General features: G+C 42.4%; 1 protein-coding gene across 4 annotated transcripts in view; it reads right to left on the bottom strand.

Moving 5' to 3' along the window:
* clstn1 (calsyntenin 1) overlaps positions 1 to 9110 on the bottom strand; it is a 70083-nt gene extending 60973 nt beyond the window's left edge. For all 4 annotated transcript variants that reach the window (XM_029719399.1, XM_029719402.1, XM_029719400.1 and 1 more), the window contains exon 1: positions 8829 to 9110. In XM_029719399.1, the coding sequence (XP_029575259.1) occupies positions 8829 to 8910 (82 nt within the window). In that variant the 5' untranslated portion in view covers positions 8911 to 9110. The remainder of the gene's footprint in view (positions 1 to 8828) is intronic.
* Between the last annotated feature and the right edge of the window lie 4141 nt (positions 9111 to 13251).

Below are 13251 nucleotides of genomic sequence, written 5' to 3'. Positions count from 1 at the left end.
GAGTAATAGATTAATTATGACTATTTTTAGGGAATGTATACTGGCTATGGCGTCTCAAAATGGACAAACAGTACTATTGCTGCTTTTTTCTTGTTTTTCAAGCGAAGGTCTTTTAAGGGAGTATGCGAGCACACTCGTTCGGTTCGCCAAACTGATGCATGCTGACACCTTTAGTGTTATGCCTAAGGAAAAAAAAGATCTAGTGGAAACACCAGTCAGACAAGGTTGACGAAATGTGATTGGATTCAATTAATCCAAATTCAAGTCGAGGCATGACTTAACCTATAACACGGGGGAGTGGTGAACCTTTGAATTCTATTGACATGGGGTAATCAATGGGCTCAATCTGTCCACAGTCCAAAACATTGGGGGCACACTTCTGTGTTTGCTGTGCTTATTGACAGAAGCCGCCTCCGCCACAGAGCGTCAACTGTTCTGGGGAAGCCGTGGTAGTCTTCACTAGAGCCCTCTGGGCAAACCCAGGTCTCATGGCACCACTCCCTAAATATCCCTGCTCACGCAAAACACAGGAGAGCCTCTCATCAAGCGCCCTAACCACGAAACAACGTTTGTTTGTCCACCGAGCAATCAATCACCCCCCCATCCCTCCACCAATCCACCCTCCACCCCTGCAACAAGGCCCGACCATTATTCTCTGAGAAGGTGGGTGGTGGAGGCATTGAGAGCTTGAATGTAACTCAATCACCTCTCTAAGAGCGAGAGAGACACACACAAGAGGCTATGCAGTGAGCGAGGGAGTGAGAGTTTGCAGGAGTCCGCCCCAGTCCCAGTACAGGACTGCATAGGCCGGTGAGACCTGTGGATGTGTGACTGCAGCAGGTAAATGGGTTCTCTGGTTACCCGTTTCCCAGGACGGCTCCTGGTATTCATGTGTTCAGACACAAAGCTCCAGAGGGCTATATTTCTCCCTAGTAACAAAGAAGCTCTGGGAAGGGTGAGTGATGCCACACCAGATAAGGCAGTGCCTCTGCTTTATGGCTCAAATTACAACCAAACACCTCTGTTTATGTTACAAGGGCCATAAATGGCAACTTGTTGTGGTTTCACCATTACCAAGCACTGGATCCTGGACTTCCAGACGGGCCGCCCCAGGTGGTGAGGGTAGATAGCAACACATCTGCCACGCTGATCCTCAACACTGGAGCTCCCCAGGGGTGCGTGCTCAGTCTCCTCCTGTACTCCCTGTTCACCCACGACTGCATGGCCAGGCACGACTCCAACACCATCATTAAGTTTGCTGACGACACAACAGTGGTAGGCCTGATCACCGACAACGACAGGACAGCCTATAGGGAGGAGGTCAGAGACCTGGCCGGGTGGTGCCAGAATAACAACCTATCCCTCAACGTAACCAAGACTAAGGAGATGATTGTGGACAACAGGAAAAGGAGCACGTCCCCATTCTTATCGACGGGGCTGTAGTGGAGCAGGTTGAGAGCTTCAAATTCCTTGGTGTCCACATCAACAACAAATTACAATGGTCCAAACACACCAAGACAGTCGTGAAGAGGGCACGACAAGGTCTATTCCCCTCAGGAAACTGAAAAGATTTGGCATGGGTCCTGAGATCCTCAAAAGGTTCTATAGCTGCAACATCGAGAGCATCCTGACCGGTTGCATCACTGCCTGGTACGGCAATTGCTCGGCCTCCGACCGCAAGGCACTTCAGAGGGTAGTGCGTACGGCCCAGTACATCACTGGGGCAAAGCTGCCTGCCATCCAGGACCCCTACACCAGGCGGTGTCAGAGGAAGGCACTGAAAATTGTCAAAGACCCCAGCCACCCCAGTCAGACTGTTCTCTCTACTACCGCATGGCAAGCGGTACCGGAGTATCAAGTCTAGGACAAAAAGGATTCTCAACAGTTTTTACCCCCGAGCCATAAGACTCCTGAACAGGTAACCAAATGTTTACCCGGACTATTTGTTGTTTTATTTCTTTACTTACCTACACACACCTTTTTTCCTCACTATTGGTTAGAGCCTGTAAGTAAGCATTTCACTGTAAGGTCTACACCTGTTGTATTCGACGCACGTGACAAATAAACTTTGATTTGATTTGATTTTCAATGTTTCATCATTAGGACACCGTTAAGGATGGTCAGTGACAAGATCAGGAAGCGTCATTTTTTATTTTCATCACGGTCAATATATTTGACGCCTTAGGCTTTCCATTCAGCAATTCATTCTGAAAACCCATTGATTATATTCTTCAATACCATAGGAGTTTCTGTTGGCTTGTTTTATTCCAAAACCCTACATTTCTTGTACTGTGATCAACTGTCATTCAGATGTAGCCTAAAAGTGTTGTAACTGAACCCACATTTCTTGAACGCAGCATCTGCAATTTCAACAGCCTGATCCTGTCACTTTGTTTGGAAAGTTGAGGGATGGGAATGGGGACATGTAAACACTCAAATTCGTAGACAAAGCTACAGATCGGGCCTTTACCATGGCAAATACATTATCTGAATGAAATCAACATTTCATACATTCCCAAACTGCAATATTTATGTTGATCTGTGCATCAGCTGTTCCGCTGTATGTTCTGTGAATGTAGACATAACAACACGGCCAGCTGACCCAGTATGACGAAGAACAATTTAATAATCACAAGTGAATGACCCATTCTTGACAGGTCACTGACTCAATTCAGCTGCCAAAGGGACCAATCGAAAGAAAGTCACCACCAGGCCTACTTAAAGCTGGTTGTCAGTGGTTGTCTTTTTCTCTGGCAAAAAAATGGCACACTGAAGAAAATCGAAATGCTCAAACTATGTACTTTCTGAAGATGAGCTCATCTGCGTATTCTTGGGGGCTTTTAACAGTGACCGCATTGTGACGTTCTCATTCCGACTCTGGGCCCAAAAGCTCTTTGTTCCACTGTGAATTCTATGAATAAATGAGGCAACGATTCAAGAGTTAACTTTGAGACAGGCACCTCATTATAGGGCAAGAATAGTTTTGCAGGGAGGGGGTGAGAAATCCATTCAAGCCATTATCATTATCTTATGGAAAAAAAGTCTAGGAAAAAATGGCTAATGTTTGGTTGTGATCTGAGGGAGATATTCCTGTGATGGAAACCACAGAAAATGGTGAGGTGTGACCATATTCGATATACCATCTGTAAAGCCTACATACAATGAACATGCACTTCAAACTGTAGGCTAATACAGGGATTCTTCCAACAATGTAGTTTGATAATAGATGGCTTTACAAGAAATTGTGTCACAGGGATAGAATTTTGAACAAAATCACATTAGTGGCATTTTCTTGGCCATTTCCCAGCTGAAAGCAATGACATTCAACTAAACTTACAGCCTAGGCCTAGTACAGGAACAAAAAGCTGTGCTCATTAATAGAGTAGAATAACAGTAAATCTCCCTCTCCTTTATATTTCACATTTGACCCATAATGCCATCGATACCAGACAAATTCTGGTTTGCTAGGAAAACAAGACTGTAACCGGATCCTGGTTTTAGTGCTGAACAATGGAACGCAACAAATGTAACAATATTATAGGGGGGGGGGATGTGCCTATTGTTATCTTTACGAGAATCAACAAAATGTTTGGTTTACGACAACAGATTCCTGGTGTATCATGCATTCGTTTGTCACTGACGTTTTGCAGTTCTCTTTTAGCTTATCATTTTGTGATAAGAAGACCAATACTATTAGCACACTTAGACCTAAGGGCTAACCGGCATTTGGTGTTTAAAACAAACTGGCCCCTGAGGTGCACCTGTCCACTGATTTCAAAGACAACTTCAAAAAATATAGAAAATGCATTTTATGTGACAAATACAAGGGTTTACATTTGTCACGTTTACAAAACATGGAATTTGTCTTCCCTCTTACCCTTTGTAATCAAACCAACCTTCTGTATCAGTGCTAGGTCTGTAGACTACATTCCGCGGGCATCAATAAGTTAAATCAACATGTGTCTCCCTCATGAAAGGCAAGCAAAGCAAGCAGCAGGCCTGGACAGCTAGGGAGCACTCGCACATGATTTATAATATAATAATGATATGTGCATTTGTTAACTCCACTGAACAGAAAGCTGGGAACCCAATTTGTTAATTGGATGATGAATGAGCTGCCGAGATATTCTAGCAGCCAGCTTTCTTTGTCTGTGTATAGAGGCTGAGGCCCATGCATCATCGTGCAGAGCTCTGCTCAGGCAGGCCAAGCATTTGACTGGGAGGCATATGGGGAACCATTGACTGGATACACTTTGTGAGGTAACACCAGAAAGCTAGGAAACATCGCACAGTATGAATGTGCCATTATCAATCATAATCTAAACCCATCCAAGCAGGATTCATTCCAATTATGTAAGTGTAAGAATCCTTGAATAAACTATTTTGCTGAGTCAAATGAGTCAAATGATTGAGGAAAGACCAGTCGAAACTCCTGGAGTGCCTCAGAAATTTGAACAGAATATGTTTTTGCGGAAGAGGTACATGTTGTCCCCCAGGCTGACAGACTGGCTATGCTTTGCTTATGCTAACTTAATTTTGGCCACTTAAAATAAGGATGCACCTAAAATTAGGATAGTCCAAGAGATGCTTGCAGATAGAGTAGTGTCTTGGCCCCTATTCAATAACAGCCTGAGTAGGAGTGCTGGTGTAGGATCAGGTTCTCCTTGTCCATATAATCTTAGGAATGATGACCTTAAAAGCCAGTACCTTGTGTTCTCTTTGCATACAGTAGTGACACATTTGAATGTGTGAACCTACTTTACTAATAACGTAACTGGTTACTTGGGCTCCCGAGTGGCGCAGCAGTCTAAGGCACTGCATCTCAGTGCTGGAGGCGTCACGACAGACCCTGGTTTGATTCCAGGCTGTATCACAACCGGCCATGATTGGGAGTCCCATAGGGCAGCGCACAATTGGCCCAGCGTCATCCGGGTTAGGGTTTGGCCAGGGTAGGCCATCATTGTAAATAAGAATTTGTTTTTAACTGACTTGCCTAGTTAAATAAAGGTTCAATAAAAAAATTATAGGATACAGTACCAGGCCTGACATCATTGGATCTCTATGCTTGCCATACCCTGCCAATGCATCATATCCATACAGTGCCTTGCAAAAGTATTCATCCCCCTTGGCGTTTAAACAAAAATAACTTGTTACAAAAAATTCGTAAAAAATAAAAACCTGAAAAGTCGTGCGTGCATATGTATTCACCCCCTTTGCTATGAAGCCCCAAAATAAGATCTGGTGCAACCAATTACCTTCAGAAGTTACATAATTAGTTAAATAAAGTCCACCTGTGTGCAATCTAAGTGTCACATGATCTGTCATACGCTCTCAGTACATACACCTGTTCTGAAAGGCCACAGTCTGCCACACCACTAAGCAAGGGGCACCACCAAGCAAGCGGCACCATGAAGACCAAGGAGCTCTCCAAACAGGTCAGGGACAAAGTTGTGGAGAAGTCCAGATCAGGGTCGGGTTATAAAAAAATATCAGAAACTTTGAACATCCCACGGAACACCATTAAATCCATTATTAAAAAATGGAAAGAATATGGCACCACAACAAACCTGCCAAGAGAGGGCCGCCCACCAAAACTCACAGACCAGGCAAGGAGGGCATTAATCAGAGTGGCAACAAAGAGACAAAGAAACAAAGAGGCAAACCCTGAAGGAGCTGCAAAACTCCACAGCGGAGATTGGAGTATCTGTCCATAGGACCACTTTAAGCCGTACACGCCACAAAGCTGGGCTTTACAGAAGACTGGTCAGAAAAAAAGCCATTGCTTAAAGAAAAAAAATAAGCAAACACGTTTGGTGTTCACCAAAAGGCATGTGGGAGACTCCCCAAACATATGGAAGAAGGTACTCTGGTCAGATGAGACTAAAATTGCGCTTTTTGGTCATCAAGGAAAATGCTATGTCTGGCGCAAACCCAACACCTCTAATCACCCCGAGAACACCATCCTCACAGTGAAGCATGGTGGTGGCGGCATCATGCTGTGGGGATGCCTTTCATCAGCAGGGACTGGGAAGCTGGTCAGAATTGAAGGAATGATGGATGGCGCTAAATAGAGGGAAATTCTTGAGGAAAACCTGTTTGTCTTCCAGAGATTTGAGACTGGGACGGAGGTTCCCCTTCCAGCAGGACAATGACCCTAAGCATACTGCTAAAGCAACACTCGAGTGGTTTAAGGGGAAACATTTAAATGTCTTGGAATTGCCTAGTCAAAGACCAGACCTCAATCCAATTGAAAATGTGTGGTATGACTTAACGATTGCTGTACACCAGCGGAACCCATCCAACTTGAAGGAGCTGGAGCAGTTTTGCCTTGAAGAATGGGCAAAAATCCCAGTGACTAGATGTGCCAAGCTTATAAAGACATACCAAGATTATTGCAGCTGTAATTGCTGCAAAAGGTGTCTCTACAAAGTATTGACTTTGGGGGGTGAATAGTTACGCACGCTCAAGCTAATTTTTTTGTCTTATTTCTTGTTTGTTTCACCAAAAATATTTTACATTTCAAAGTGGTAGGCATGTTGTGTAAATCAAATGATATAAACCCCCCCAAAAATCTATTTTAATTCCAGGTTGTAAGGCAACAAAATAGGAAAAATGCCAAGGGGGGTGAATACTTTCACAAGCCACTGTACATTCAAAACGTGGACACACAAAAACTTCTGAGGATATTTCTAGAATTCAAGAAAGGACCTTCAAGTGGACACAATGGAAACACCTTTGAAACGACAGTGATTAAAAACAAAAATCTATTAATTGAATGAGCAATGTGAATTGTTTTATGGTCTTTTGCAGTGAGAATAGAGCTTGTCATCATCACACAAGCATGCAACAGAACACAATTATTGTTGATGCATTGCATAGAAGCAATTGACCTTTAGACAATAAAGATAAGCTCACAGCAAGATGTGGATTTCACAAGTCGCTTTCCTGATAAGATCTGGGAAGTGAGCAGGTGCACTATCCAAACACAATGGCAAAAGAGAGAGTCATAGACTGCCTGGAACTGGGCTGAAGGTCCTCTATAGCCAAACGTTATAAAAGCATAATCCAAAGAAAAAAAGCAGTATTTACAATGTTTATCATGAGACATAGGCTAATCAATAATCATGGAAGAAAATGCATAGACTACTTTTAGTCTTTTCTAATCATAAAATGTGAAGCACAAACTAGCCTTTAGCTTAATGTATCTATTATTGTCCCAAATACTGTATATAGGCTACTTTGTTATTTGCATGGTATTCAAATCATGTCTAGACTTAGTAAATTAAATGACTTGGTCACCACATGGATAGGTTACAATTTGATGTAATCACGGAAAAGGAGGTTATTGCTTTTCAATGGTGGCCACTTCTCAAGCATCCTCAGCTGCCTGACATGGCAACACAGTTATCACAAAGAACCAGAGTTGCTGGTGGAGCCTTCACTGATTGACATCTTTGGATCTTAAATCGATATGACCCTTGCTAAAAGAATGAAGACGAATATGAACGTTTTCCTATTACTCGGAGCCTGTCGTTTTGAGCTTGAAAATGGGTGTGCCGTGGAAAAAAAGGATACATTTCAATCTCCAGTGTTGCGCCTAACTGCGCATGTTGAGCACCTGCCTTAACATGAAAATTAGGCTACATTTGGAGCGTTCACATTGAGAGGTCACAGGATAAAGGTAGATATGTTCTATACTGAGAGGTCTTCATCTTTCAATATTGAACTGCTGGCGCGACGTGGACTGCCCTGCAGCAAAGGCATTCAGTGTTGGCAAGCTATTTCTTCTTGTGTCTAATCCGTCCATCATATCTTTGGCATTTCAGTGAGGACCGCTGATGCACCTGCAGCATTGTACTACCAGTATAATAGGGATTTTGCTAAGCCTGTGATGATAACGCATTAATTTTTAAACCCAGATACAAATGGTACTTGTGAGAAGGGTCTGCAATGCGTAGTTAACAAGCGACGATCAGACTTTGTGCGCCCGCAGCGTCGGTAAAACTATTAGGCTACCAAATCCAAAATCTGTATTTAAATAAAATTGCCCTAACAATGTGTTTGAGGCATTAAAACATGCACTTAAATCACGGCTTTGGGGTAAAGTAGATTAAAACAGTTGTTTTATCCATGTTACAAGTGCTACGTAGCCTACTTGGCCCGGTTTCCCAAAAGCATTTTATAGCTAAATTCGATGAATTTAACCTTAAGATGCTTTTGGGAAACCGGGCCCTGAAAAATAAAAACAGGTGAATGACGCAGACAAGCGAAAGCCTATAGGCTAACCATAGTATGGGCTCTGATAAGTTAAGGGCTATATGAAATCTAATGCCAACGTGTATGTTTGCAAATTGAATTGTATTTATGCAGATAGGCCTACAATGGAGGGGCACCCAAAATAGCATTGACGTCTGGCAGAGGGGAGAAACAGAAAACAACCTCGTTCATCCATACAGATATAATGGCCCCTCATCATTTCATGATACTAATTAAAAATTAGTGACGATGCAATATGGATAGAATTTAAGTGGGGTTTGATTGCATTTTTTTTTTTATCAAATAGCTACAGTGTTGCGCGATGCACTGACACGGACGAATAGTCTACTTTGTAGTGAGCGACATCCATCCGCTATGGCAATCAGTAGCCTTGTCAGGTTGACCAGATACATCCCTTAGGAATGCCACCATCTGGGTTATTAATTGTAGCCTTTTATAATAAACAATGTGTAGGCAAGACGGAGCATTGGCCTTAATTTTCCTTACATGAAAGGCGTTCGTTCGCCCGAACAGACAGACAACACAGAGATAAACCCTCGTCTTTGGCTTACCTTTAGCTGCCTCCACCGCGCATAATAGTCCGAGGACCAGTCCGACAACGGATGCAAAATGTTTATACCTTCTGATCTGCATCCCAAATTCGAATTACAACACGCGAAAATAAAAACAACCTTCTTATATCCTCGCCTATAATAAAATATATAGCTCTCTCAAGAAAAACTATTTCAGAAGATGTATTCGGCAACCGTGATACTCCTAAAATGGCCGCCCCCAGCGCCGCTTTGCTATTCCCTTCTATCGCCACTCGCTCTCTCGCAGTTTTGCGGACCGATGGCTAGTGACGTCAATACTGTTATTGTGGGAGTGCTTGCAGCTAGTTGAGCACAGACAGTCATACTCAGACAGAGGGCGAGGGCCAAATACTTCTATTGGTAGGATGAGTGACACCCAGGCTGGTGACACAGAGGGGATGTACTGTTGGGTGCTTGTTTTTTTTTTTATTAGGCCTACAATAAGACTTGCTTATATTCTAGTTCCTAATCAATCAATCAAATGTATTTATAAAGCCCTTTTTTACAGCAGCAGGTCACAAAGTGCTTATATAGAAACTCAGCCTAAACCCCCAAATGGCAAGCAATGCAGATGTAGAAGCAATGTTATAGGAAGCTCTGTTTATGATAAATAAAATACAACTGAATAGGGCAGCTGTTACAATAATATGTCTGCTATCTGTGTAAGTAAAGCAGGCCTAAATAAATACACGCACATACACCTGTCTTCACTAATGATCTACTGAGAGGCCATATTCCTTTTCGCAACCTTTCTTTTACCTTTGTGTTCAACCTTTGATGTTTTGTTCACTCCAGAACACAGCAGGTGAACACATCTATCAGCGGGTACCGAGTGGATCTGGCCCCAAATCCTTTGTTCATGTTACTAATACAGACAAATACACAGATGGTTTTCTATTTGAGTTTCCCCCACTACAGAGAGAGAGAGAGCTGACTCTCACACTGCACAACCTTCATCAAAGACACAACATTGATCCATTTCATCCAGGAGCCAACCAGGGGTTGCATCCCAAATGGACCTCTATTCCCTTTATAGTGCACTACTTTTTCACCAGGTCCCATAGGGCTCTGGTCAAAAGTAGTGCTCTATATAGGGAATAGAATGCCATTGAAGACACGAACCAACTCTGATTGCCTGCCCGGTCCTCATCGTCACCAGCTCACCCCACATGACTGGTGTAGATTTTTAATTATAACATGCATGACATGGTGTGATAATAGGTTTCAAAATGACAAAGTTGTGTGTGCTCTATTTAATCAACACGTTCTCTCATATTAAGGTAACACCCTACAGGCAAAGAGGATGTGGTGCAATCAGATAACAATCAGACAAACGACAGCGGAATAAGCACTAAGATAAGGCGTCTCAGTGCTCCAATTGCTTTTGCTGACTACGAATAGAGTAACCTTATTTTTTCCCAGAGGGAACTTCAGTTGTGGCAAGTTGGATAAGATGAACATTAAACAGTAAAATTCATACATAATAGATATACAAGACACATACACATTTCAACATGGTTTTGTATTATTACAGATTAAATATAAGCCGGTTGTGTAATCCTCACAGGGTTAACAAATTAGAATGGGAGACGAAATGACAGGACACCCTCTGTCACACACATTTGAATTGATATCAGGTGTCAACAGGGCTGGTGGAGCAGGATACTTTTAATAACGTAATGTGTTTGAATGAATATGAGCTTAAATTACTGGTTAATTACTATGTTAGTCATGGTTACTCTGTCAGGGGTAGAGTAGCAGTTTGAGATTGCTGTATCCTAACATATTGCAGCAGGACATCAATAATACCACGATACAATTAGCCTAAATCAGAATGTCAGCTAAGCAAAGATACAACTATGTGTTATGATGGTCACTTTCTGTGAAAAGTGGCAATCATCTCAACAGAACTCAAGAGAAAGGTCATACTTGTGCAAAACCACAATTAACTGATGGGTCTATAAACAGGGTCTGTCTATAGTCAGCAGCAGAACCTCAGTACAATGGCTGTTTGTTTCCCCTTTGGCAAGACATGAACTGGATGGGAGAAAGTGGAAGCCTCCCACAGAATGGTCATTGTGAACGCTCTGGTTGGACAGTGGAAGGCAATAGGAGGATTTGGCCAATATGTGTGAGACAACAGTGAAACCACATAGAGGTGTCACTTCCTTCAGTTCACCACACCTACTGCTATGACGTCTCGCTTGGGAATTTTTCAAGCTCGTTGGCGCAGGTCTGGCACTCTTTGTCTCTTAGTGACGAAATGACATCTGAAGATGTGGGATTTCGTTTCCACATCTTTTTTTATTTCACCTTTATTTAACCAGGTAGGTCAGTTGAGAACAAATTCTCATTTACAACTGCGACCTGGCCAAGATAAAGCAAAGCAGTGCGACAAAAACAACAACACAGTTACACATGGGATAAACAAACGTACAGTCAAAAACACAATAGAAAAATCTATGTACAGTGTGTAAAAATGTAGTAAGGTTAGGGAGGTAAGGCAATAAATAGGCCATAGTGGCAAAATAATTACAATTTAGCATTAACAGTGGTGTGATGGATGTGCAGATTATGATGTGCAAGTAGAGATACTGGGGTGCAAAAAAATAAATAACAATATGGGGATGAGGTAGTTGGGTGTGCTATTTACAGATGGGCTGTGTACAGGTACAGTGGTCGGTAAGCTGCTCTGACAGCTGATGCTTAAAGTTAGTGAGGGAGATATACGTCTCCAGCTTCAGTAATATTTTTGCACTTCATTCCAGTCATTGGCAGCAGAGAACTGGAAGGAAAGGTGGCCAAAGTAGGTGTTGGCTTTGGGGATGACCAGTGAAATATACCTGCTGGAGCGCGTGCTACGGGTGGAGGTTGCTATGGAGACCAGTGAACTGAGATAAGGCAGGGCTTTACCTAGCAAAGACTTATCGATGACCTGGAGCCAGTGGGTTTGGCGACGAATATGTAGCGAGGGCCAGCCAACGAGAGTATACAGGTCGCAGTGGTGGGTAGTATATGGGGCTTTGGTGACAAAACGGATGGTACTGTGATAGACTACATCCAATTTGCTGAGTAGAGTGTCGGAGGCTATTTTGTAAATGACATCGCCGAAGTCAAGGATCGGCAGGATAGTCAGTTTTACGAGGGTTTGTTTGGCAGCATGAGTGAAGGAGGCTTTGTTGAGAAATAGGAAGCCGATTCTAGATTTCATTTTGGATTGGAGATGCTTAATGTGAGTCTGGAAGGAGAGTTTACAGTCTAACCAGACACCTAGGTATTTTTAGTTGTCCACATATTCTACCCATATTAGTCTAGCTTTGTAGACATAGCACATCGCCAATCTATCTCTCTTTAAGAAGTCATGGGGCCCATTTTAGACAGAATTAAATAAAAGGTCAATCTGCGTCTGGTATCTCAATTTTTGTACTTTCAATTCAATGATGTAGACCCATTGATTCTTGAAGAATATAATACCTCATGAGCTTAGTTCAACTGTAGTACCTCATCAGAACCTTAAACATTGGTGGGGTGCCTGCATTGTTATTGATTGAACTGCAGATTGCCCTTTTAATTAAGAACAATATTTCTCTATGATTTGGGACTCCTCATGGTCATGTTTGAGGCAACTTTTTTGATGATTGTGTGAAATTCATTGTTGTCATTAGTAGAAGCTCTGTTTTTCAAAGATTCATTATTTCCTAACACAACTCGTCAAATCTGACTTTGGAATTCACCCCTCATAGAAGGCCACAGACATGGATTTAAGGATTAGATTTATAAAGTTATTAGGGTGAATGGAGGTCACTCACATACCCCTCCTAGCTGCTCCCCTCATTTCTCATGTCAAATGCCACCTCAGTCTATTTGCCTCTACTCTCTCTGCTTCAATTTTCACACCCTGCCATTTGCCAATAATATTCATGTCTGTCAAAAGATTATTGCGATTGACGACCGTACTGTGACTTGGGCTGGGAGAGGAGCGATAATTATAAATGTTATATTTTCACAGATAGATAATACATATAACAGGATGTTAAAAACATTATATTGTTGCATGTTATCGTCACCATCCCTGAGTCAGCCAGTAATGAGTGTGTTTGAAACATCCCTGCAGGCTGCTGGGCAGCAATCATAGTGGGTGGTTGGCAACAGACACAGCATGGGAAGCTTTGTGTTATCACAGGAATCAAAGCATTTGTGACCAATAGACAACACTGCCTTTACAATATTTTCTCTGTGTGTTATATTGCTTATGTCTACTCACAACATCCTACATTATAATGACAATTCGGCATTCAATGGATCTACTGGATGTCTGTGAGGAGCCTAATTATTTGTTCCAGTTCTTTTCTCTATGGTCATTAATGGGGAATGTATAATGACAGTATGAGGCATTGATAAC

The sequence above is a fragment of the Salmo trutta genome, chromosome 28 (genome assembly GCF_901001165.1).
Source record: "Salmo trutta chromosome 28, fSalTru1.1, whole genome shotgun sequence".
Taxonomy (NCBI): domain Eukaryota; kingdom Metazoa; phylum Chordata; class Actinopteri; order Salmoniformes; family Salmonidae; genus Salmo; species Salmo trutta.
This window is presented reverse-complemented; position numbering and strand designations above follow the sequence as displayed.